The sequence below is a fragment of the Pomacea canaliculata genome, linkage group LG4 (genome assembly GCF_003073045.1).
Source record: "Pomacea canaliculata isolate SZHN2017 linkage group LG4, ASM307304v1, whole genome shotgun sequence".
Taxonomy (NCBI): domain Eukaryota; kingdom Metazoa; phylum Mollusca; class Gastropoda; order Architaenioglossa; family Ampullariidae; genus Pomacea; species Pomacea canaliculata.
Window position 1 is genome coordinate 29579370 of NC_037593.1, and position 22429 is coordinate 29601798.

The 22429-nt window shown below is 36.0% G+C and overlaps 4 protein-coding genes across 6 annotated transcripts in view; 2 read left to right on the plus strand and 2 right to left on the minus strand.

Moving 5' to 3' along the window:
• Positions 1 to 2933, minus strand: part of LOC112563322 (ATP-binding cassette sub-family C member 9-like) — a 32465-nt gene extending 29532 nt beyond the window's left edge. Inside the window, exon 1 of the mRNA XM_025237201.1 lies at positions 1609 to 2933. Coding sequence (XP_025092986.1) covers positions 1609 to 1824 — 216 coding nt within the window. The 5' untranslated portion in view covers positions 1825 to 2933. The remainder of the gene's footprint in view (positions 1 to 1608) is intronic.
• A 130-nt stretch (positions 2934 to 3063) lies between these two features.
• LOC112563328 (transcription elongation factor SPT4-like) lies at positions 3064 to 5204 on the plus strand. Its single transcript, XM_025237227.1, has 4 exons — positions 3064 to 3258; positions 3525 to 3631; positions 4265 to 4320; positions 4899 to 5204. Exons 1-4 carry the CDS (start codon positions 3190 to 3192, stop codon positions 5018 to 5020), a joined length of 354 nt encoding a protein of 117 aa, XP_025093012.1. The 5' UTR covers positions 3064 to 3189; the 3' UTR covers positions 5021 to 5204.
• Positions 5205 to 5927: 723 nt separating this feature from the next.
• On the minus strand, positions 5928 to 8421 carry LOC112563329 (mitochondrial import inner membrane translocase subunit Tim10-B-like). The gene is made up of 2 exons (XM_025237228.1): positions 8248 to 8421; positions 5928 to 7446 (listed from the first exon to the last, which is right to left on the minus strand). The coding sequence occupies exons 1-2, from the start codon at positions 8322 to 8324 to the stop codon at positions 7245 to 7247; spliced, it is 279 nt and encodes a 92-aa protein (XP_025093013.1). The 5' UTR covers positions 8325 to 8421; the 3' UTR covers positions 5928 to 7244.
• Positions 8422 to 8498: 77 nt separating this feature from the next.
• LOC112563325 (TRAF-type zinc finger domain-containing protein 1-like) lies at positions 8499 to 21625 on the plus strand. 3 transcript variants are annotated; one of them, XM_025237221.1, is made up of 12 exons: positions 8500 to 9002; positions 9285 to 9477; positions 9853 to 10426; positions 10997 to 11212; positions 11688 to 11755; positions 12113 to 12273; positions 13146 to 13278; positions 13635 to 14052; positions 15360 to 15491; positions 16068 to 16167; positions 17162 to 17297; positions 18325 to 21625. In XM_025237221.1, exons 1-12 carry the CDS (start codon positions 8959 to 8961, stop codon positions 18361 to 18363), a joined length of 2214 nt encoding a protein of 737 aa, XP_025093006.1. In that variant the 5' UTR covers positions 8500 to 8958; the 3' UTR covers positions 18364 to 21625. The 3 variants fall into 3 exon arrangements, with proteins under 3 accessions (XP_025093009.1, XP_025093006.1, XP_025093008.1); XM_025237223.1 differs by having other exon boundaries at positions 15363 to 15491; XM_025237224.1 differs by lacking the exon at positions 18325 to 21625 and having other exon boundaries at positions 8499 to 9002; positions 17162 to 18318.
• Positions 21626 to 22429: the final 804 nt, after the last annotated feature.

A 22429-nucleotide genomic window follows, 5' to 3' on the forward strand; every position in this document is an offset into this window, starting at 1 on the left:
CACAATTTTTTTTCAGGCACTGAAAAATGACCTGTGTGTGGATTCTTCTTCTTCCTGATTGAAAGGAGAGAGAAGTTATGTACATGTGGATACCTGTAAAAAAATGAGACAAAAAAAGGGAGAGATGAAGCAAAGGAGAGGTCAGCATGATCAATGGAGATATTTGTGGTAGAAAAGGAGGAAAAAAAGACATATATAAGTGGAAAAAAAATTATAGTTGATACGAGCAATCTTCTGTCAACTAGTAGTTAGTGGGACCTAACACTGTTCAGGTTGCAAATGTCAGAATCATGACTAATCAGGTAACACTGATCAATGACTGAGAAAGCTGAGGTTCTCAACTGTTTTTCTTTTTGTTCCTAAAAAGTATCAGTATTATTTGCACTAAAAATCTCCACACTGCAGTTTTAAGACAGCCTTTTAGATTCTTACTTTTTTTCTTAAACCATTTCTTATTTAAATATTATGTTGGTGCCTATTGGAGATTTATTTTCCAAATACTTCTCCAATTATTCATCACTGACCAGCAACATATCCTTTAACTTTTGAAAAAGATTTCTTAAAATACCAACTTGCAACTCTAAAGATTGGTCCATTTTATAGACCTACCTGTTCACAAAATATGAACGAAAAATGTCAAACAAACTAGATCATGGATATGCCTACTTACTCCCAGCTCTCAAACCTATTAAAGCTTTGATAATAAAACATGCAACCAACATATTGGAGCTCCTTCTGTCTGTTAATTGAATTATAAAAGTTGGTATCATGACTAGATGAGGATTTCTTTGCTTAGACTGAAAGGATTAGAATATAGTAACAAACAAAACCCAGTAATTTAAAGCAAAACGCATCCAAAATAGGTTTTTAATGTGATAACATATAATAAAACTATCAAGCTAGCAACACCCAGCACTGTAACATATTAGAAACTACAGAAGCAACAGAAAGAATGGCTATGTAACTTGGCCTTACCAAAACGAAACAAACATGTAAATGAAAACACATTAATCTCAATATTTCACCAAGCAAATGTCCTTAGCCATGTGTGTGACCTCTGCAAATTTATAATCATAAATATTCTAGAATATTTTGTTGTAACAAAAACTAATGTTTTAATAGAAAAATTGGTCACTTGAAAGTTCTCTAAAATAAAATCAAACTGCATCAAAAATATTTGTCTTTAAAAATTACCAACATCTTCTGGCATCTTAAATACTCAGTGAAAGCAAAGAGCCTAATATTCAAAAGGTTTATGTTAACTGACTACAACACTGTGTGATGTAAGGCAAATGAATAAATTAGACATAGATTTGCTTAGTACTTAAAGAATTCTTTTGCTACAATAACAGATATATATAAGACTTCTGTTGCACTATTTATTCACAATCTACCTATTAGCAGTTTACTGCCAAATACTTGCTTCAAAATTTAGGTTTTATGTTGCTGAACAAATGTTTCTGGATAGCTCTGGTTTGTGACTGACCGAAAAAAAAAAACACCTTAAAAAAGAACTTTGTGAACATTATATGTTAAAGAAAAATTACTTTTCTCCCAGAAAACAAGAAGTAGCACAAAAAAGTAATACTTATACTTGAGAACACATACCTGAAAATGCACCCAAGTCTTTGCTTTCAGCTTGCCCATGACAGAATGGTTCCAGACAGTAACAATGAAAATGCCAATAAGGGAAATTGTTGCATGTGGAATGATGTTGAGAACATCAACAAAGCATTCATTTTGTAAGACACCATCTTCAACCCTCATTGCATCAGACTTTGATCCACAGAATCCCATTTTTCTTTCTTTATTGTCCGTCTCCATAGTTAAATTGTATAATTTTTGCTATCTTACTTTTGTAAAATCTTTCTCAGAAAAGGATCCTTGTTGAAGCAACTCTATACTCAGCATGGACAGTTCATATTTTGTGTATCCTGTAGACATCTGATCTGACATGGCCAGATATCCAGAAATCTGGTATCCCTGATATTCAAAACATTGGGTTTCATGTAGTTTCTTACTAGTTCCCTGTGCTAGACTCAAACGTTAACTGCAGTTCTTGCTTTCATTTCAATCTCTGCTGCACTCAGCATAACACTACTACCTTACTACAGCAAAAGACGGACAGCTAGCTGAAAAAGAATTCTTTCACAGATAGCAGCAATATAAACTTATCGTTGTGTATTCAAGTCTCAGTCCTGCTGAATAGTAAATACGTTCAAGACATAAGCCCAGAAGCGACGAATACACCAGAGATGATCTCCAACTGTAGACAAGATGAACCTGTACAAATAATTATTTTCACAAACAAGATGTGCACAAAGCTGCGAAAGGATATCCCAGCCACACTTTTATCTTCATTCACTGCTTAAATGACTACATGGGAGTTCTGTGCTGCCTTTAACCACAAGCAGTGCACACTTATCCGACTTAGGTCATTCTGCATTACGTGACAATCCGGAGCAGACGACACACCGTGCGATACAATGCTCACATTCATTTTTTACAAGGCAATCGTCACGACTCCTGTGCCCTTTTCACAACCTTTGAATAAGTGTAGCGCTGTATCATACTGATCGTGCATCTGCATTTAAAAGTCTATAATTATGAGATGGCAGAGATTCCAATCCAGACCAAAAGCGTTCAAAGGCATCTAACAACATTCAACTCTAATCGAGAAGCCCTCCAACTCAAACCTTCCCTTAAATATTCTCGTGTCCATCGCGTCGACATCACAATGCTTTCAGGTTTCCATTTTCACAGATAAAGCCTTTCTGGCTTCTAAAGGCTTGACAAGTAGATACAAATAATGGCAAAATCACAAGAAACCCTTCATATGCCATGATTCGACCGAAGAAAGCCTGTGACAGAGCATGTGAACTACAGTCTACTCATAATTCGGTGGCAAATTACTTTCAAAACATGCACATCTTTTCTCTTTGATTTTAAATACAGAAGATAATATTTTAGAAACAAAGCTTTCCTATTTATCAACATTCAGAGAGCAGCAACTAGAAAGACAGTGTTTTAAAAAAAAAAGTTCGAAACTACCGGATGCTGAATGTTGAGGACTTTGTTTTGACGCGATTGGCAAACGAAGATGGATTCGAGTCTTCAGTGAGTTTTCGAGTAGGAAATTTATCTGAACAAAATTGTGAAGAACTTTTATATCTTTTAATCTAGAAAAAAATGTCATTACAAACAATACCGAAAAATCTCAGGAACCTTAGAGCTTGCTTGCTGTGCTCATTGGTTAAGGTGAGTTTTATTAATACGTAATTGGTAATAAATAATCTATTGCTCTCGCCAGTCTACAACACTACTGCTAGCAGTACGATGGATTTTGTGCATTTTCTGGAATTAAATGAAATGCAGTATCACTATGTCATGCGGACAGTGCGCAAAAAGAATGCTAGATATGGTACTTACAAGAGGATTTAAAAAAAAAAATTGGTCTGAAAAAAAACAAGCATTCTGCATGTCTTTTCGAAATTAATAATATTCACCGTCACTTTTATTTGCAGACAATTGAACAGTTTGAATTTGATGGCTGTGATAACTGTGAGGAATATCTACACATGAAAAACAACCGTGACATTGTCTATGACTGCACGAGTTCAAACTTTGATGGGTAAAGCATTTTAAAGCACTTCTTATAGTAATATAGCTTGAGGTTTTGCGAGTTACTTTTTGCGTTTTTTATTCATTTACATACGATACGTTTAACCAGCATTTCATTTTCATGCTGGATTATCATGCATCATGGATTATTAAACAAAGTATTTCATGCTTAAGGAACTTATGAGTAATGACATTTCATATATAATTATCAGCCAGTTTATAAATCACTTAACAAAGGAAGATAAAAGGAAAGACGTAGAAAAGAAGAATCACCTGTTGATTCCCGTTTGATCTTTCCTGCAATGATTTATTCCAGTTGTCAGTGTGCAAATGCTCTGAAGCAGAGCTGATGTTTTCTTGGTCCATAAGCATTTTACTGTGAAACTAGGGTATAAGGTTGCACGCCTAAAATTAAGTACACAAGTAGTTTGAAGCTTTAATCTGTTAAGAAGGCAAATACTCTATGTCTTGATCACCATTTCAGTTAAGGCACTTTAAGTTTCTGAGACCCCTGCTTGTTGTGCAGACAAATGCATTCCTTTTTTTCACAATAATCTGGTTTATGCTTGCACACCAGAGCTTTTACAAAGTATTTTAAATAATTATATTTTGATAATTTAAGTTTGATGTTTGATGTTTTCAGATTAATTGGGCTCATGAGTCCAGAAGACAGTTGGGTAGCGAAGTGGCAGAAAACAGGTTTGTACAGCAAATTCTGCTTGGTGCACTTAGTCCATGTCAAAATCTGGTGATTGTTCTTTGTCGCACAGGCTGACTAGTTTATCTATATGACTTGATACAATTCTCTTAATGTTCACACAATGGCTTAAATATATGCCACCTGGTACTCAGCAAAGGGCTCTAATTACCAACCAGTCATCTAACTCAGATTGGCCTAGACTGGACTTTATAATAATACTTGAGGTAGTGACAGTAGCATTTAAATAATAGAAATAAATCCTGTTAGGTTTAAATAATAAGATCGCACAGACTTGTATGCTTCCAATATTTCTTGCTGATTTCAGTTATTGCTTTTTAAGTTGCCACCTTTTATGCCATTATAGTACATGTGTACGAAAATCTGTTGGCATAGAAATTTGCAGTAGACTGCTTTTCATTTCTTTTGGCATTAACCCACTAAAAAGGATGTTAGGTGATGGTGGCAGAAGCATTGTTTGCACCAACTGAATATGTTTTAAGGGGATTCCAAACATTGGGGTGTTATGTTACCATGGTCAGTTTATATAAAGTACACAGACAATACTCTCTCCTTCCAGAGCGTATGGTGAAAGGATGCTATGCCGTCTCAGTAACAGGACGTCTACCGCCTGGTGTGGTTCGAGATTTACGCAGCAAAGGCATCGAATATAGACAACGTGACACAAGTCAAAAGTCATGAAGTTCATTTGATTTTCATGAACTGTATTCATTTTCAGAATTCTTCCATTATAGCCATTTATGTCACACTAATTGTTCATTTTGTACAATAGATATTTTGTGTTAGCCTTTCGTATTTTATGGCTCTAAAAATTTGAGGTGCTGTTGACTGAAAATTAAAGTGGCTGAAGTCAAATCATAAAAAAGAACCTTGCTTTTTTCTTATACTACACTGTACCACTGTCATAAACCACAGGTGTGTTGGTTTAAATGAATGTCCACTCAATTTATGCAAGATCTTGCTCTGCATTAACCTGAAACTCTCAGAAGCTTTGCCATAGTCAGTGCAAGCATTCTTAGGTAGCTGCTCATATATGTCTTGTGCTACTGGATCATTCTAGATGGAGTAGCTCTTTTGCAGCATTCAGACCTCCAGTTGCTACCAAACAAATGGAGACGTGGGTGTTAATGAAGACAAGAATCTTACATGAGAGCAGCTAAAAATGTTTTTTTCATTAGCCCACATATCAACTCTAAGTTTCATCTTTTAATATATTCCATTGGTTAGAACTAAATTCTTTCACTTCTTTGATGATGACTTATTTTGATACTGTATAAAACCATTTAAGGACAGCATAAAATTTTCATGCACGAACCACATTTTCTTATCATGTGCAGTATTGCATCCGATTTGTTAACCTTTCTTCATTGTGGTGCATATTAGAATATAAATGGTAGAATAAAAGAATGCTCAATTAGTAGAAAAAAACTTCAAAGTCTCAAAAATTATAATTTGAACATACAGATAGCTTTAAACACCTATGCGCAGAACAATTTTTTTTTAAATAAAAAGGTCTGAGACTAAAGTGGATGACATGATACACAAGGTGTCATAAGTCAATGCAAGGCGCAGACAGGAATGCAAAATATGAAGGTATCGATATGCTTTTATTTGCAGTTGTTAAAAAAAGGTAACTTTAAATATTCACAACACTAATAACAAGACCTATTTAATGTTATAAACACCTAAGAATGTCTTAAAAATAGTTTAAACTCTACCAATATACACAGATCATTGAAATTTTTTAATATCTCTTAGGAAAAGTCGGGGAACCTTTTTTCCCTCAAGCCATTTTGATATTTATCTTTGCAGGCCATACAAATTTTAAAATTAGCTTTGTTTCATCAAATTGTAGTTTTGCCACAGTGTGCCAACACTTTTGGAATGTGTACAATTCCAACCTGCCTGTTCTCTGAGTCACCACAATCTGCCATTTTGTAATTAGGTGCGCAAAAAATATGTTCTGGTCACATGAAAAACAGAGAAACAACTGTTGTTGTAAAATGTATGTTTATAAATGAAACATTCCCAGGAGACAATAGCAAAATCTCTTTTCTTGTGATTTTGAAGTGCATTAATAATGATAATCTTAACTATTTAATACAAACTGATGGAGGAGTTAGTGGCATTTGCAAGTGTCTACGTACACAGAGATACTTGCACAAATAAACCCATAATGAAAACAAATTTTTATCAGCCAAAACCTTTTCATTTGTTCATCTCTTAGAAACCCACGAAAGATAATGTTGGACGCTTGTATGCCTGAAAGGTACACTAAGGTACACAGCAATGTTGACGATAATTTTTTACGAGTTAAAGAACACTACGTGTATCTAGAGCGAACATCAAACTGGAGTGGTCAGGGTGAAGGTAATATGCATACATAATTCCCCAGAATCATCCAGGTTAATCATACATCCTGTCATCTGCTCGATCATCTGTGTCATATCCCGTAATGAGGGTTTCTTGCTTGTCCATCAAAATTTATTATTATTCACCTAATATACATTGATGTTGCTATGAAAAAGCTTACAGATTTACTGAAATCTGTGACTGCCTTAGTGGGCAAATGATTACACGGGCCAGACGTTCCTAACCCTTACCTTATGTACATGGAAAAAAATAGCATACAAGTATATGATATACTAATATGAATATATTATAAATGTGCCTATTTGCTATGCAGTTTTTTTTTCAAGGTTTCACATTCAACCAGCACTTTCACAGACCTTTCTACCAGCTTCTAACAGTGTGGCATATATGGTGCCAGCTGCTAAGCATTGGTCACCAGACAAGAAGTAGTTTCTAACACCAATGGTTCAATCTTCAGTTGTGGGGCTACTTCTGACCCACGCAATCATTCACAATGCACACAAATACACAATGTTTCTCATGTTCTAAGTGTCTACTTTTGTTGAATCTGAGCTTGAAGTTTCTTCATTGCAGCTTCATCTTGCTGAGAAATTGATGTCAGTTTTTTGCCAATGCGGTCATGAATTTCAAGGTATTTGGCCACACATCGATCCAAACAAACTGCCTCTCCTTTAGTAAGTTCTGCGTCACGATATTTTGGTGGAATGCATTTTTTCTGACATGCTGTTGTCATTCTGAAACACAAAAATATAGTACACTGCCAAAATATGGAACTGCATCTGTGGCAAGATCTACAAATAATGTATACATCTCCACAAAAGCCTGAAAATGTATATTTAAAAGTCAAACATTTTTGAATGAAGGATAAACAGTAGATTAAGATGCCAACCTGTTATGTAAACAGCACAAATATAAATGTCTAAAAGTAAAGGTACGGCTGGGGACAGGGGTTCAAAAACACGCTTCTCCCAACCAAAATGGTGAGCCTGTCCAATGCTGTATATTGCTGCCATATCCAGGCAGAAATTGTGCATGCCAGAGGTTAAAAATCAACCTTTAAACTTCCAATCCACACCGTGTTGGTGACAAACACGTTCTTGTGCTAATGGTCTGCCTTATAGTTTGTAACTCCGGTTCTTTATCAATGGTAATAAGCGGATAATGATTTTTTTTAAATCAATGATGAAATGCTGACGAAAGGGAAATGCCTTTATGTAATCTTGATGAAATAGTGAAATACATTCTTAGTTTGTTATCTCATTATCCAGCATAAACAGTCCGTTACTATCGATAGCTTTGGGGGAAATTCTTTCTGCCACAAAGTGTGGCAAACAACAGGGTTAGCAAAATGAACAATTAACACAATACACAATTCAGACGCTTGATTTAACTTCTGTACGAGAGAAAAAAAAAAACAACTCTAAATGTATCAATCTGATATAGTTTTGAGAAAGACCCTCAGCTCAATTTGTTCTTTAATAAGGTCGTTCTGAGGATTACAAAATGTTCAAACAGATCAGTTCATTCATACCAACCTATTATACATATCAGCCATCATCTCCATTTCCAAGTCTGCAACAAGCTTTAGCTGAGATTCTGAAAGCTGCGCCATGATTTTAGCTATTACGGTGCTTCTAATAAAATACACTTTATATCACCGTCAACGAGCAGAGGACATCAACCCCCACGTGGGTAAAAAATGGTAATAAGAGTAGTCTCCCCTATGTGTCCAACAGCCAATTGTAACTTTGGTACTTCAGACATTTTAGCCAATGATATCACAGGTAATAAAACCTATGACATTCTATATGCCTTCCTGAAGTTGTTCGGCTGGCTGATAGATCAACAGGGATTTTGTCCTGTGATCATTTTTTTCTGGTGATCAGTAATGAGATGTTCTTACGGGAGTGGGCATAACATAGAGAAACGCCATTCAAGATTCTTTTATTTTTCTTCTACTGGCTTGAGTGTAGACGATTTGCCAAAAGAAACCGACTCCGAGTGAATATTCGTTATAACTGGGCAAAAAGAAAGTAAGAATCAAGAGGACGGGAGTTTCGTGATCGATGCTTTCATTGCTTGCTTCTGCTTGGATCAAGTATGAGTGGGACATCTCAGCTGAAGATAGTGTGTGGTGACAGCAAGAACAAGAATGATTTATTAGCAAGCGTATCTTTGTGTACGAAATCTGTTTGAACAAATTATAAAACACCCCGAATAATATTTACAAAGATCAAGTGTTAAGAATGTCTTCAGAAACCGAAACGGAAACAAAATTTTGCTCCAACTGGTAAGTTCTATTTTTATCTTTAGTTCTAATGAATAGTGGAATTAAAGTCGTAATGGTTGAAAACAGCAGAGCTGGCTAAACACACATCTGCAAGATCCTCAGGCACCTTGGGTACCCTTTTAGGTGACAAATTTGTGTACACAACGAAATAGCCTCATTTCATTAGACATTGGGAGATGAGAGTTATATTGTTTTCCTAGACTTCACAAAGTTGAAAAAAAAGATGAATCATGTGTTTTTAATTCTTGAATTTTGAGGGGTTTGTATAACTTTCACTTTCAGCAAAAAGAACATAGCCAAAGTTAACTTCACAATGCATGAAATGCATTGTCTGCGCCACTTGATGTTGTGTGAACACTGTCAAGAGCCTATTCCACGTTCAGAACGTGACCAGCACTTCAATGATGTTCATGCAAAAGTACCATGCACATTGTGTGGTGTGGAGATGGAAAAAGATCACTTGGATACACACATGGTTTGTGATAAGTTCTGATAAAGAGCAAGGCAGAAAAAAAACCCTATAATTGTGCAAAAACTGGATATATTTTATTGTTTAATGATATTATCTCAAGTTTCTTTCTCAGTTTTCGTTCCTTACCTACTATTAAATTTATTGCTTAAAAAAATTGTGACATTAATGGGCTGTATTAGGGAGATCTGGGTTTCCTTATTTCTTTTCTTTTTTATTTGTTTTCAAATTAACAGATTTTTCATTTAAATGAAATCAGTTGTGAAGCAAATCAGTCTCATTGGAAACTGATAAAATTAGGCTCAAAGGTGAAGCATAAACTAGTAGCTTTTTTAAAGCAGATATAATGACTTCAAATACTAAAGCTAGAACTGCTTGCAGGAGACAGCATGCCCAAAGAGGAAAGTGGCTTGTCAGTATTGTGAGCTGGAAATGCCACAACTGGAGATGAAGAACCACTTGGAATACTGTGGGACTCGCACAGAACCATGCAAAAAGTGTGGCACCTTTATCATGCTGCGAGACCAACTTCGTCATACCGCCAGCAATTGTGCATACCCAGAACCAGAACCACCCAACAAAACTTTCATTCCAGACCCTTTGCTTTCACGTTTTTTTGAAAAGAGTGGACCTGCTGCTGCAAATCACCAAAACCATGATGAGTCCTTTTTGCTTGACAGGGGGAGCTTTCTTGATCCATTTAGTTTTGTTAATATGATGAGTGAGTTAGGGCAAGATGGTGGGGGTTTCATGCCAAGTTTGGTTGTGGAAGATTCTGATGCATCAGCTGCTGCCCCTGCAGTTCCATACGCTGGCCACAGGGGAGTTGACATCAGAAGGGTTACAGGTGCAAGCAGAGCAGCCAATGCTGCTCAACAAAGACATGGGGACACATCTGGTTCTCGGAAAAGCTTCATTAACAAGAAGTCTGGACTAAACAGGCAGAGGGAGAGAGGTTAGCTAATCTAGTGTGTGTGTAGTATAATAGTAATATTTATTACTAGTGTGTGGATGCATGTGTGAGGGTTGGGTGGGCAGTTTGTGTGTGCGTGTTTTCAATGATTTTTGATAAACATGAGTTGAATGCTCAGGGAAACTGTAAAATGAAAAACAGATTTAGAGGATGTCATGCTACAAGGTGCATTAATTTGTTTCCATGCAGTTGCACTCAAGCGCCATACTCTGTTGCCGTAGTACTAAGGAGAAATTATGTTCATAAGTCATTAATGGACACTGTCTGAATGCAGAGCCAGACAGTTAGGCAGCTGACAAAATTGTTAATTAAAATATTCAGTGATGTTTTTATTTACCTGCTACAGTGCTTCTTAAATATTTAAAATCAAACTTTAAAGATCATTTATTTATCTGAGCTGAAGCAGACAGCATAAAAAATGCTGATAAACAGGACAAAAGTAAATCTGCAATAAAGAAACTAGTAAACAGAACACTTCCCAGGAATGGAACAATGACATTCCAGCCAACAGGCATGAGATGTAAATCCTAAATATCTCTTTCTTGATTACAGAGACGGTTATCCCACCTGACATAGATTATGATACAATGCTCGCTCGGCAGCTGGCTGCTGAAGATGACGAAGACCTTGATTCTGATGCTCACATCAATCATCTTCTCATGAACTATGAAAAGCACTCGCGCCCAAATCACGTATCTGTTTTCACAAGCGATGACAATGCTGTGGAACCAGCTTCACCTCCCAGCCATAATGAGTTTGCAGCAGCAGGTGAACATGCAAAAAGTGATGGCTCTCAGGTCTTCACATGCAATGATTAATACATGTAGTTGTATTCCACATATCAAAATTATGCCCATGCAAGTCACACAAATATGCTCTTCACACACATTCTTCATACTCATCTGTACAAAAACAACCCATGCATAAAAACAAGTGCTGTGGATATGTGATAAGTGATTTTTCTGAGCTTAGGTTAAGTGGAGTAGGAAACAAGAAATGGTGAAATAGTTAGATCAGCAAAACTGGTATAAGTGCTGTACCTTTTTTTTTTTTTTTGCTCACTGCATCACCCTAATGATGCATAATTTTTAAAATGATAGTACCTTTTTTTGATAGTACATATTTTTTTTACTTCTTCCACAAGTGGAATTTTAGCACCAAATAAGACTTGTAGCAGGTGTTTGACATAAGTAGCTGTTGTTGAAACTGCAATTTTGTCACATGTAATGGAAATAATCTGCAGATGAAGATATGATACCATGTGAGTTCTGCAACGTAACCTTTCCTGCCTACGCTTTGGTGCACCATCAGGTAAATGTCAGCTATGTTCTTTAAAATCTGGTGCTACTATAAGAAAGCTGGTTTACAAGAATGAAATGCTAAGAATATTCCTATAAAATGACTTAGATCAGTGTTTGGAGGCTGACCTATTGAAAATGCTTACACGCTTCCCTTCTTGAAAAAAGTATGTACAGCAATGTACACCAACTTAATCTACACAAAAAATGTTCCTGCTAGATATGGTGAGGATCAGACAATGGTGGATTTTTGTATAATTATGATCCAAAACAATTGGACACAACCACCCATTATTACATTCTACTTTATTATAATTAATCTGAAAAGAGTTCACTGTTGTCTTATTATCTTTGACTGTCTTTTATGCAGAGCGTCTGTGATCCATTAGCCTCAGGCCTATGGAGGGAAGCCGAAGATGTCTCTTATCAAAGGAGCAGAAACAATGAACTGCTAGGGAATAATTGGAGACCAGCAGGCTCACATACTACTATTCCTGTCATCAACAATCTGGTGCCTGCTTCTACAGCTCAGTAAGGATTCATGTCTATGGATGAATGGCTGAGAGAGAGAAGGAGAATCCAAGCTAAATGAAGTCAAACATGAAAACAGAGACATGGCAAAAATCTAAAGTTATGTGCCACTGTGGTGTATTTAGTCAAATTTATCTGTAAATTTTTTAAAAAGTGAAAAAAGAAAAGAATCACAAAAGAATCTATGACATAGATGACATATTACAGCAATGTGGCAGGTTGCTGCAGATGGGGGAAGGGGAGCGGGAGAGACATAAAAATAGACAAAAAGGTGTCAATCTTAGTTGTTTATGTAAAGCAGCATCCATCTTTGCATGTTTATTTAAGCCTGATATGCTTCATTACATTCATAAATGGGTTTGGCATTTCTTTCAGTCTTCGTTATGTAATGTTCTTAACATTACTGAGGTTTGAATCTTGCATATACCTTTTCATAATGCATTTTGAAAAATCACAAGCATTAAAAAAACTTTTACAAAAGGCAAGTTCAAAATGTCTAATCTTTTCCCTAAGGTATTCATTATACTGGATGTGGTTTGAACTAATTGTTTGCTGTGGTTATTTTAGCCTCTGTTATATAATTTCCCAGATAAAAGTGTGTTAATTAACACATGTATTTGCAAAATGGCTCGACTATTTCGTCAAATTAGTGCTCCACACCGCAACCATAAACAAGGCCATCATCTGAAAGTTTGTTGAAAGACAACTCCATTCATCTAATGACCAATTACTGCTTTAGAGTTTTCACTTTACAGCTCATTAACATAACCCTTTTTTCTCCAGGAAAGAGAAAGATGTTACTCTTGTGTTACATAGTTATGATACATGTTGTTTTCATTATGACTTAAAAAAAAATTGTTTTGTTTGTTTAGTCCTTCTGAAGAGCCAGAGAATCACCAAATTTTTGATGATGGTGACCATGACATGAATAGTCTTGAAAATTTAATGCTCCCCTGTGAATTTTGTAAAGATCTACTACCTGCTGACGTCTTGCCACATCATCAGGTATACTGCTATTGCAGTATCTCACTACATTATTTTTTGTAATTTATCTGTTATTCTACTTATTCTTTTAACCATTTGTGTTCAACTCCATGTGATTCCTATACAGCTTTACAAATTTTTGTTTTAAAATAATTAAAATTATTATTACAAAATTGTTAAAAAAATTTTGTACTTCTTTACAATGCTATTGCATTTATAGCTTTATCATATGAGCTATTTGGCAAGCACAAAGACGTGTTACATATAATAGATATTTTATTATTGTTCTACCTTTTGTCTGTGTTAACAACTTTTTCAATGAAGATCACACTGTAATGAGTGTTAGGGTTACAGAGTTTTTATTGGATATTTTACAGGCATTATGTGAGGCCAACCAGTTTTCTATCTCAGATCCATGGACATCAGCGGCAGCACAACCTTCAGCTGCTGATGTGATGATAAATCGCAATCACTTCTTCCCTACCTCAGGTGTCTCATCAAGGCAGCGACATCAGCCAGATCCAACAGAAGAATTGCTGTCTATCATGAGCAAACAGGAGGCCAAAACAAATCAGGAAGCAAAAGAGAGAGCAGTTCCTGTTATTTTTCCATCCAGTCAACCCAGACCCAAGAAACAACCAAACTTGCCAGGGAAGCAGCCTGACTGGATTCGACTTCCTGCCCCCTCCCATGCTAAGGGCAAAGATTTCAGGACAAGTCTGACCCAGAACAGAGGAGCATCCCCAGGGCTTCAGCCGGATGAGCCACAAGATTTTTCTCTGCATGACAGAAGAGGTTTGTCAACTTTGAATTTATAGTTTTTGTCTGAACTCAATGTCTTGAAAGGAAACAGAATTTATCAATCTTTTTTTTTCTTTTGGTGGGGGTCTTCTTTTGTTACAGTGAGCAGACCACTAATTATTAAAAAAGAAAGATGTTAATTCACTATTGGGTAGGAAAAAAAAATAATACAGTAAAACCTCCTTATTAAGACCTTCCCTATTACAGCCCCCTCCTATTTATGACTGAAACATTTTTCATAGACTTATTTTGCAATATAAACTTTATCTCTTTTACAACTACATCCCGAAACTGGCTTAGGACTGACAATTTGTGCTCTATCATGACTTAATTTGCAGAAGTCGTGCATTGAAAAAAGTTAAGTACATTTTAAAATAAACTGCCTCTGGCCAGCTGTTTCACTCTACATTATGATTTTCTGCAGAAATCGTAATAAATACATTATGAAAGAGATTTTTTGTTCATTAGGTCATATCATATCACTCTAGTCATAAGTACCACCCGCCTCAGTTGATTCAGTCTTCTAATGACCATATCCTCCCAACACCTAAAGTCTAATCCATCAGAGTCCAGAAGAGGAATCGATCTCTGATGACAGAAGTAGTTATTAATGTCAGATATTACCAACAAAGCTATGCATTGTTTGATAAAGTTTGGCCAGCATCTTAATAAACAAAATTGGCCACTATTGAAATTTTCTTGTAAATCATTTTTTTTTAAAAAACTTTGTTGTCATCATTCTATAGCTAGCAGGTTCTTCTTAAATGTATATGCAGGCTATCAGTTGTCACTGCCTCTGTTCATTGTTGTCTCTTTACCAGCACACATCAATTAGTTGTGCTTCATTAACAATGTTTTTTCCACTTGATTATTGGAAATATTAGCAAGTCTTAATTGGGAAGGTTTACTGTAATAATAATTGAATTATTTGTCCTTGGGGACGTTAGCTCAAACATAGCAACTGTCAACCATGCAAGAAACATGAATGTCAGGAAATAGATGACTATGACCAAAACATGAGTGCATGGATGAAGAACTGAGAAATGAGGACTTTATTATGCAAGTTATTTCTTATAGAAATGGACTTTGAGGCTGTATTAAAAGCTTCAAATTTATACACAGTTCGATGAGAAAGGGGATGAAAATGATTGACATAAATGTTCAGATAGTATGATACCACAAAGAAACAAGCTAAATGATGAACTGTTTACAAGAAAAGATAAACACAGCTTTTTTTGTTTTTAAAACATATTTTAAGAAGATATGCAACGGTTATGTATAATTTTTCATGTGCCTTCAAGCAGGTGCCAGGTCAGGCCAGTCAGGAAATGAAAAATCTAGTTGGGTGCAAAACACCTTGAACGAACTGGTCACGGTGGATGATGTACCTGTTTATCAGGTCCAAGAAGAGGGAAGGACCAGGCGTTCCCGTGGTGAGAATAGAGTGCTTTTCATGAAAGCAGAAGAATCCAGAGGCTGGAAGCCTCAGAATTTATGTACAGCTAAGATTTTCATATCTCAACAATTCAATTATTTTTTCATAAAGCTGATGAAGAGATTTCAAAGAAGTATTTTTACAATCTTATATTTTGAATAAACAAGAGTTAACATTTTTCTCCAATTTAACAGACAGTTCTGGCTTCCATCTTCTGAATAAATATTTTAGGATTCAAAACTGAAGATAGGTAAATGATGCATTCGGTTACTGTATTTACATTTTACAAAGTTATTCAAACATTGCTGTGTAGAAATTTTGTTCCTAAATACAAAAATTAACTTGTGAAGATGCTTCAACATATATGTATTTGCAAGAAAACAGATACAGATCAGAATAAAGACAATTCTAAAGTAGACAGTTGTATGTGAAATTATGTTAGAATTTAGTTGTTGGACTTGCATGATTTTTTTTCTTATGAAACCAGGATTCTTGTTGCAAGCTGTTCAATATTCAAATAGATAATTTTTAATTAACAGTTTTTAATTTTATTGCAATTTTGCCTTTAACCCAGTTGTTGCTCACAAACAAGTACCCAGCACAAGTGTGACTGCAAGGACAGTGGCTAGAAAGATGGAACGCGACAACAGGAGAAATCCACAAAACTCTCAGAGGTAAATCACATTCCATTAGTGCCTTACAAAACTCTCAGACGGAAACCACCTTCTACTGGCGCTTTACAATGGCTAAAACGGCAATCTAGCCAATAGCAAATGTTTTAAAGACTGATTGGGAAAGGGTTTAGAATTATCTCCAGATTTATTTTGAGCTGTTTGTGGCTTTATGGAATCGGCACGATTGTAAAACTAGTTCAAGCAGCAGATGATTTAACTAGACAACTGCAATGAAGAAAACATCCACTTAGTGCATCGATGGCTGTAATTCAAGTCAGTCTTCATGTACAGTAGCAGAAAAGACGAACTCACTTTAGATGGGTTGACTGGCCTGAACTACCATTTTTCTCCAGTTCTAGATTTTTCAGTGAATGACGACCATCGTATTATTCCAAGCTCATTATCCCTCCATCCACCTATTAAAGACCCTAGGAATAAATGAGAGCAACGTTGTAAGTGCCACTTGGAAAGTATTACAGATTACTTCCCTTGGATCACAGTTCAAGCTATTTGTATACTGTATATTTGTAATGTATTTTTGCACCCATCTACTTTCAAATGTTGTAGCAAGGTTTTTTGTTAAGTATATGACAAGGTTTGAAGCATATTACATTATTTATATTAAGTAGTCAGGCACAGAGGGATATTTGAGCAATACTATTCACGGTCTAGTGAAAATGTCACATCAGATACCTCGCACCTAAACTGCTTTCTGCTTGGAAGCATCAGATTTTTCTTAGTTTTTACTTTTAAATAAAATGTACTCTATTTTTTTATCTTTAAGCTCTGTATTAACTTTTTTAAAAAAAACGAGTATGAATTTATACCTTTTTCGATGTAGACTTTAATCCAAGGTTTCCATTAATTAATGGTACATTTGGGAACCCTGTTGGTTTGAGTTGTAACCCTTTAAAATTGAAAAAACAGTTGTAGAAATAAAGTGAAAACAACAATTACTGGTTATTGTTGGGGGGGCAATCCTGACTCTGTACAGAACAACAGCGGACATGCATTTAACTCCGAGAGGAGTAGAAGAAGTAGGGCCAGGAGGAAGACAGAGAGAACGTGGAGATCATGTATTCAACAGCACTAATAATGCCAGGACCCAGCCAAGTCATCAACGACCCAGGGTATAGTTGTTTTGGTGTTTCTTTTCTAGTGAATTTTGTGTTTGTTGGATGGAAAGTCTGTGTGTGGCACTGAAGGCAGAGTGGTCAAGATTTGCACTTTTGCATGTTTGTGTCTGTGTGTGATTCTAATTTGTTTTTGTTCAGTTTCTGTAGCAGGGTTTGTTTTTTTCGTAGGGTGGGGTTGCTAGCCCCAAGCCCAACCCTCCTCCTTTGTCTGGGCTTGGGGCCGGCAGGTTACCCAAGGGGTTTCCAGGCAGAGTTATGGCTTATCGTGCTTAAGATTTATTTTCTTTGGCGCAAGTTACCTCGGAATCTGTCTTGGGTCTTTTACCCATTAAAAGAACATGTTCAGAACACTGCCTCCAAATCAAACTTTGGAGATTTGTTGCTATACAGATATGAGGAATAATAAGGCTGGATTTAGGATGTATATATCTTTTGGGTATTCTGTTTATGAGGTGCTTGAATCTACACACAGTTATGCCTGATTGACGTGTGCCAGTGACTTCACTAAAACTGTTTCCATTTGTAATTAAATACAGAGTGGTGCTTTGAGTCAACTGTGAGACGTTTATTGTTGACGTTACTTTGAAGAATTGCACTTTATCCTGTTTTTTCTTCATTTCCTACTTTATTTGCTACCACTGCAAGAAACCTTTTTGGATGGATGGGTGGGGGAAGTCCATTTTACCTCCATAGCCACATAGATCTTTGATTTCCCATCTTAAATGCAGCCTCTGAACTCTTCACCTCAACCTTAAGAGTTATTATAACTGCAGAATTCTGAAGTACTTGTAGGCTTATTAATGTTCATATTTGTTGATGAGCAGCACTGTTTCAATAATTCTTTGCCTTTACAACTGTAACAAAAGAAAAACTTCATTTTATATACTGGAAATTGTAATTTCAATAAGGCATTTGTAGATAATGATCATGTTTGTTTTTCAATTTTAGACTGTAGGAGCAAAGTAGGCTTGGGAGGCACCAATGTCAGCACAATTTTTATGAATGAATATATCTGTTTCAGAGGCCTTCTAATAGACAGTTACCATCAGAGCGAGAGTGACTACTGCTCAATAATATCAGATGTTTATATAGTTAGTGCCTAGTTTCTGTTTTTGCGGAAATGCAATGGATGGAGTGTTGCATAATGTTTTCTCCTACGAAGAGTTCTTCTTATCTGCAGAGAACTACTGTGTGATGTGTTCTATGGGGTTCTGACATTGCTTTATTGCTAAGAATGAAACTATAAAAAAAAAAAATGTCTCCAGCGTATTTTTGCATTTAGTCAAATATTTAACATTATCCAACTTAAGTTGGTCAAAAAAGATTTTCTTAAGAATTGCTATGGATCTGCTTCAAAGGGAAAATAAGCTGCTGAAAATGTTTCACCTCATCCCTAGCTTTGAATGTCTTTTATTCATTCTAATTAGCCTGGATAATAGATACAAGGACAATTGGGTTGTCTTATCTTTTTCTGTTTAATAGTATTCTTTTTCCATTTTTATGTTATTTACTCTTTAGAGATCTGCACAACAGAATAAATCATCTATCAAAATTGTAATATTTAGATTATAGTTATATAATTATTTATAAAATATAATTATACAATAAAATATAAGCATTGAGCACAAGTCTTACATCAAAGATATTTTTAAGCGGGTTTTTTTCATTTCTTGAAATCTAATACGAACTACATGTAGCTGTCATTGTGTGAAGCTTAAATAGTCTGTTTTCGATCATCCTACTTCTTGTATAATTCTAATGTGCAATCATGTTTACGTCTACGTTAGGTTATCTTACAAAATTAGATCTTGTAAATAAATGGGGTGCTGGCCTTTTATGAAAATTCAAAGTAGCTTCAACATGCTTGTTTTACTTGCCAAGAGAATTTTTTAAAAACTCATTATTCTCAAGCTTGCATTCAGGAAAAACCAGTCCCCATCCAACCCATACTTTTCTGCATGTGGCATTTATTTTTAGGACCAGTTGCCCAGCAATGATGAAGCTCTAGTTGCTGGTCGGCATTAAACATCCAGTTTCCTCCTCCTCCTTCCACACCATTGCTTAAAGCGTTCTGCAGTGAACACATTCTCAGGTTCAGTGGAATTGAGAAGAAACTAGTTGTGTGTTTATGAATTTCTGCATATGACTTCAGGGCAGGTCACCTTGAGGTCACCAGTTTAAGTCTCATTAAGGCATGATATTGAAACTCCTGGAGCTCAGTGTTTTGCAACCTTTTTTTTTTGTTTGTTTGGCACTCCCTTGGCAGAGGCAGGAAAACACAGTTTGACCTGTCCTTCATGTAATTGGTGGATGATAGGGAGGAAATACTTTTGATGACCTTAATTAATAAGCATGCATTATATGCACATGTATGTGCACAATGCAAATATTTCATGCATAAACAAATGCACATGCTCAAAATGTTTCACAATATTTTTCTTATCAAGGTCAAAAGTTAAAATTATTTTTGTAAAATGAAAAAGAAGTTATCTTTGTGTTATAACTTTTAATGTATAAACTTAATGGAACTATCAGCCTATTTATTGTGCTCTATTATGGCTAATATTGATTGAAAACTTTTTATCTTAAGTAGGGTAAGATTTGTATTTTTGGTGTGTCTGTGTTATATATAACAAGCATTTGAATTGTTCACACTTGCAAGAGCATTTTGCTATCCAGGTAAACAAAATGTTTTCTCTTAGATAAACTTTTTCAAAATTTTTTTATTTTGTGCCTTTTTGATGTACATGTAGATCAGGGGTGGGGAACATCTGACAACCTGGCAATAGAATAATTTGGTCTAGCCCTGCAAAGACAACTGAGGGCAGGACTCAAAATTCATTAAATCTAGCTTTTATCACACCAACATAATCATAATAATAACATAAACTTTGAAGGGCAAAGAAGGAAAGTCCATTACAGGATAGACAAAACACAAGCTAAAAACATGACAGGACAAACACATATGCTTCTAATCAGCTGCCCACCTGCCTGCATTGCAGAGACTTGGAGGTCAGTCAGTGCCAGGCAAGCTGGGGGTGTACATTTGCAAAAGTGTTAATGCATTGTGGCAAAAATATGGTTTTACCAAATGTACTAGGTTAATTTTAAGTTGATAATATTGTATAGCTAGTGATGTTATAAATATAAAAATGGCCCTTGGCAGAAAAAGGATGCACACCTCCGAGGTTGATAAAGAGATTTGTACAAGTGGCCATTCAGTTTCAAATCTGTGTGAATATTGAGGTTTCTTTGTAGTTACCTTAGAAGTGTAAAGTTTTCAATATCATATGCAGATGATTTAATGTAAATCTGTTGTAATATTTTTCTTGTTTGTACATTGTTATTTTACTAGCACAGATTGTGTGCATGCATATATGAAGTGCAGACATGATTGTAGGTGGGACCAAGATGCTTGAGGGAAGGTTGTGAAGAAGGGAGGGGAGAGAAAACTGTAGTGCCTCACATGTTCTTGGACAGATCATTTAGTTATCTAACCCAAAAGTCTATTTATATTATAATTCTGTGGTTTAGTTGCAATGAAAATAATGCTGTGCGGGTCCTTTTTAATCATAAGTAGAGAAATGATGATTATTAAGAAACCATGAAGCATGCATTAACACAATTGAGGTGAGCCACTCAAGCATTACCCCTACCTAAATATGAATCTGCATGTACACTATACAGTGCAGGCTGTTTTCAGCTTCAAACTGGTGTTTCAGGAATAGCTCTAGAGGGTGACTTGTCAGCTTTAGACTGCATTTTCAGTGCTAGTAGATCCTGGTTGATTCACCTAAAATGTGTTGCCACTTGAAAAGCAGCAATACAGCTTTATTTAAAATGCAGTTGTTTTGTACTTATTTTTATGAATGTGCAGAGACTGAATGTAGTCAACAGCCACCCATCTACAGCAACCATAATCAAGATTAAGAGTAAGAGCCCGAGATCAATCTTATGATGCGTATGATATTTCGATTTATTTAGGGGAATTAATAAAAAATATGTATTTCAGAATACTGTACTGTGATAACCTAGTGATTGTGATTCCTAATATATTGCTGCTTAGATAAATGTTTCTAACAGCCAAGTGTGGGTTCTAAATTAAGATTTTCAAGTGCTCACTATTTGTGGCCCTTTGTAAGATCTAATCCTACACAGACCATAATGATTTTCTTTGTCAAAAATGCTTTGGTGGAGTGGGAATAATTGGGATGATTTGGGCAGCTTGACCAGACATAGGTCAAAGTCTCATTTGCTGTATTTCTGCTGACCATAATGAGATCTCCTCACTTTTGGGAGCAATAAATCATTTTACCAACCCTTTCCCGGCGTCATTCTTGGTGAACATTTTTTGTTTTGTTTGTTTTTTACTAATTCCATGCCTTCTTTGTATTAAAACTGGAATCACCTTTAGAAATTTGTCCATACCCGCTGTGCTATTTAGGTGTTGATATCCCCTCCCAGTCACGCCTTTAGCAGTTCAGATAATCTGTTAACTTTTAGGCAGTGGTAGAGCATCAGAGATGAGGATCATTTGACTACTGACCAAATTTGATTCCACCACATCATCATCTATGCAATACTTCGGCCATTTTGTAGGTCAGTTTTGATGTACTCTCCATTACCATCCTTGGCTGACCAGCACAAGTCGATCTTGCTCTTTCATGTATGTGTGGAGACGCTACATAATTTTTTTTTTTTTTTTTGTGTGAAATGTGTAATGAAGTATAGCTTTGCACGTACTTAGGATTTTTTTTTTAATGCTTGCACAACTCTCTTGGTCAGAAAGTAGCTGTCTTCACTAAAACAGCTTCTAGTCCATCTAAGCAAGTCTCCACATGCGGCTAATCTGACGGACATGCTGTGTAGTCATGGATGTGTGTATAGGTGGATTGCTGTCTGTCTGCCAAGACCAACGCTTAGCTTCTTGTGAGCCGCTGTTAGTCTCGGCGAGCCTAAACAAAGAATGTGACTAAACCGGAAGCTTCGTACACAACAGCCTCGTTTTCGTAGTTAACTGTTTGGGGGGGGGGGGGAATTGTCTGCCAGCGGTCCAGTGATACAAGTTCGTGGTGCATTTTAACAAACCATTCGAAACAGGCCCGATCTGTGGCCACGAGCTATAC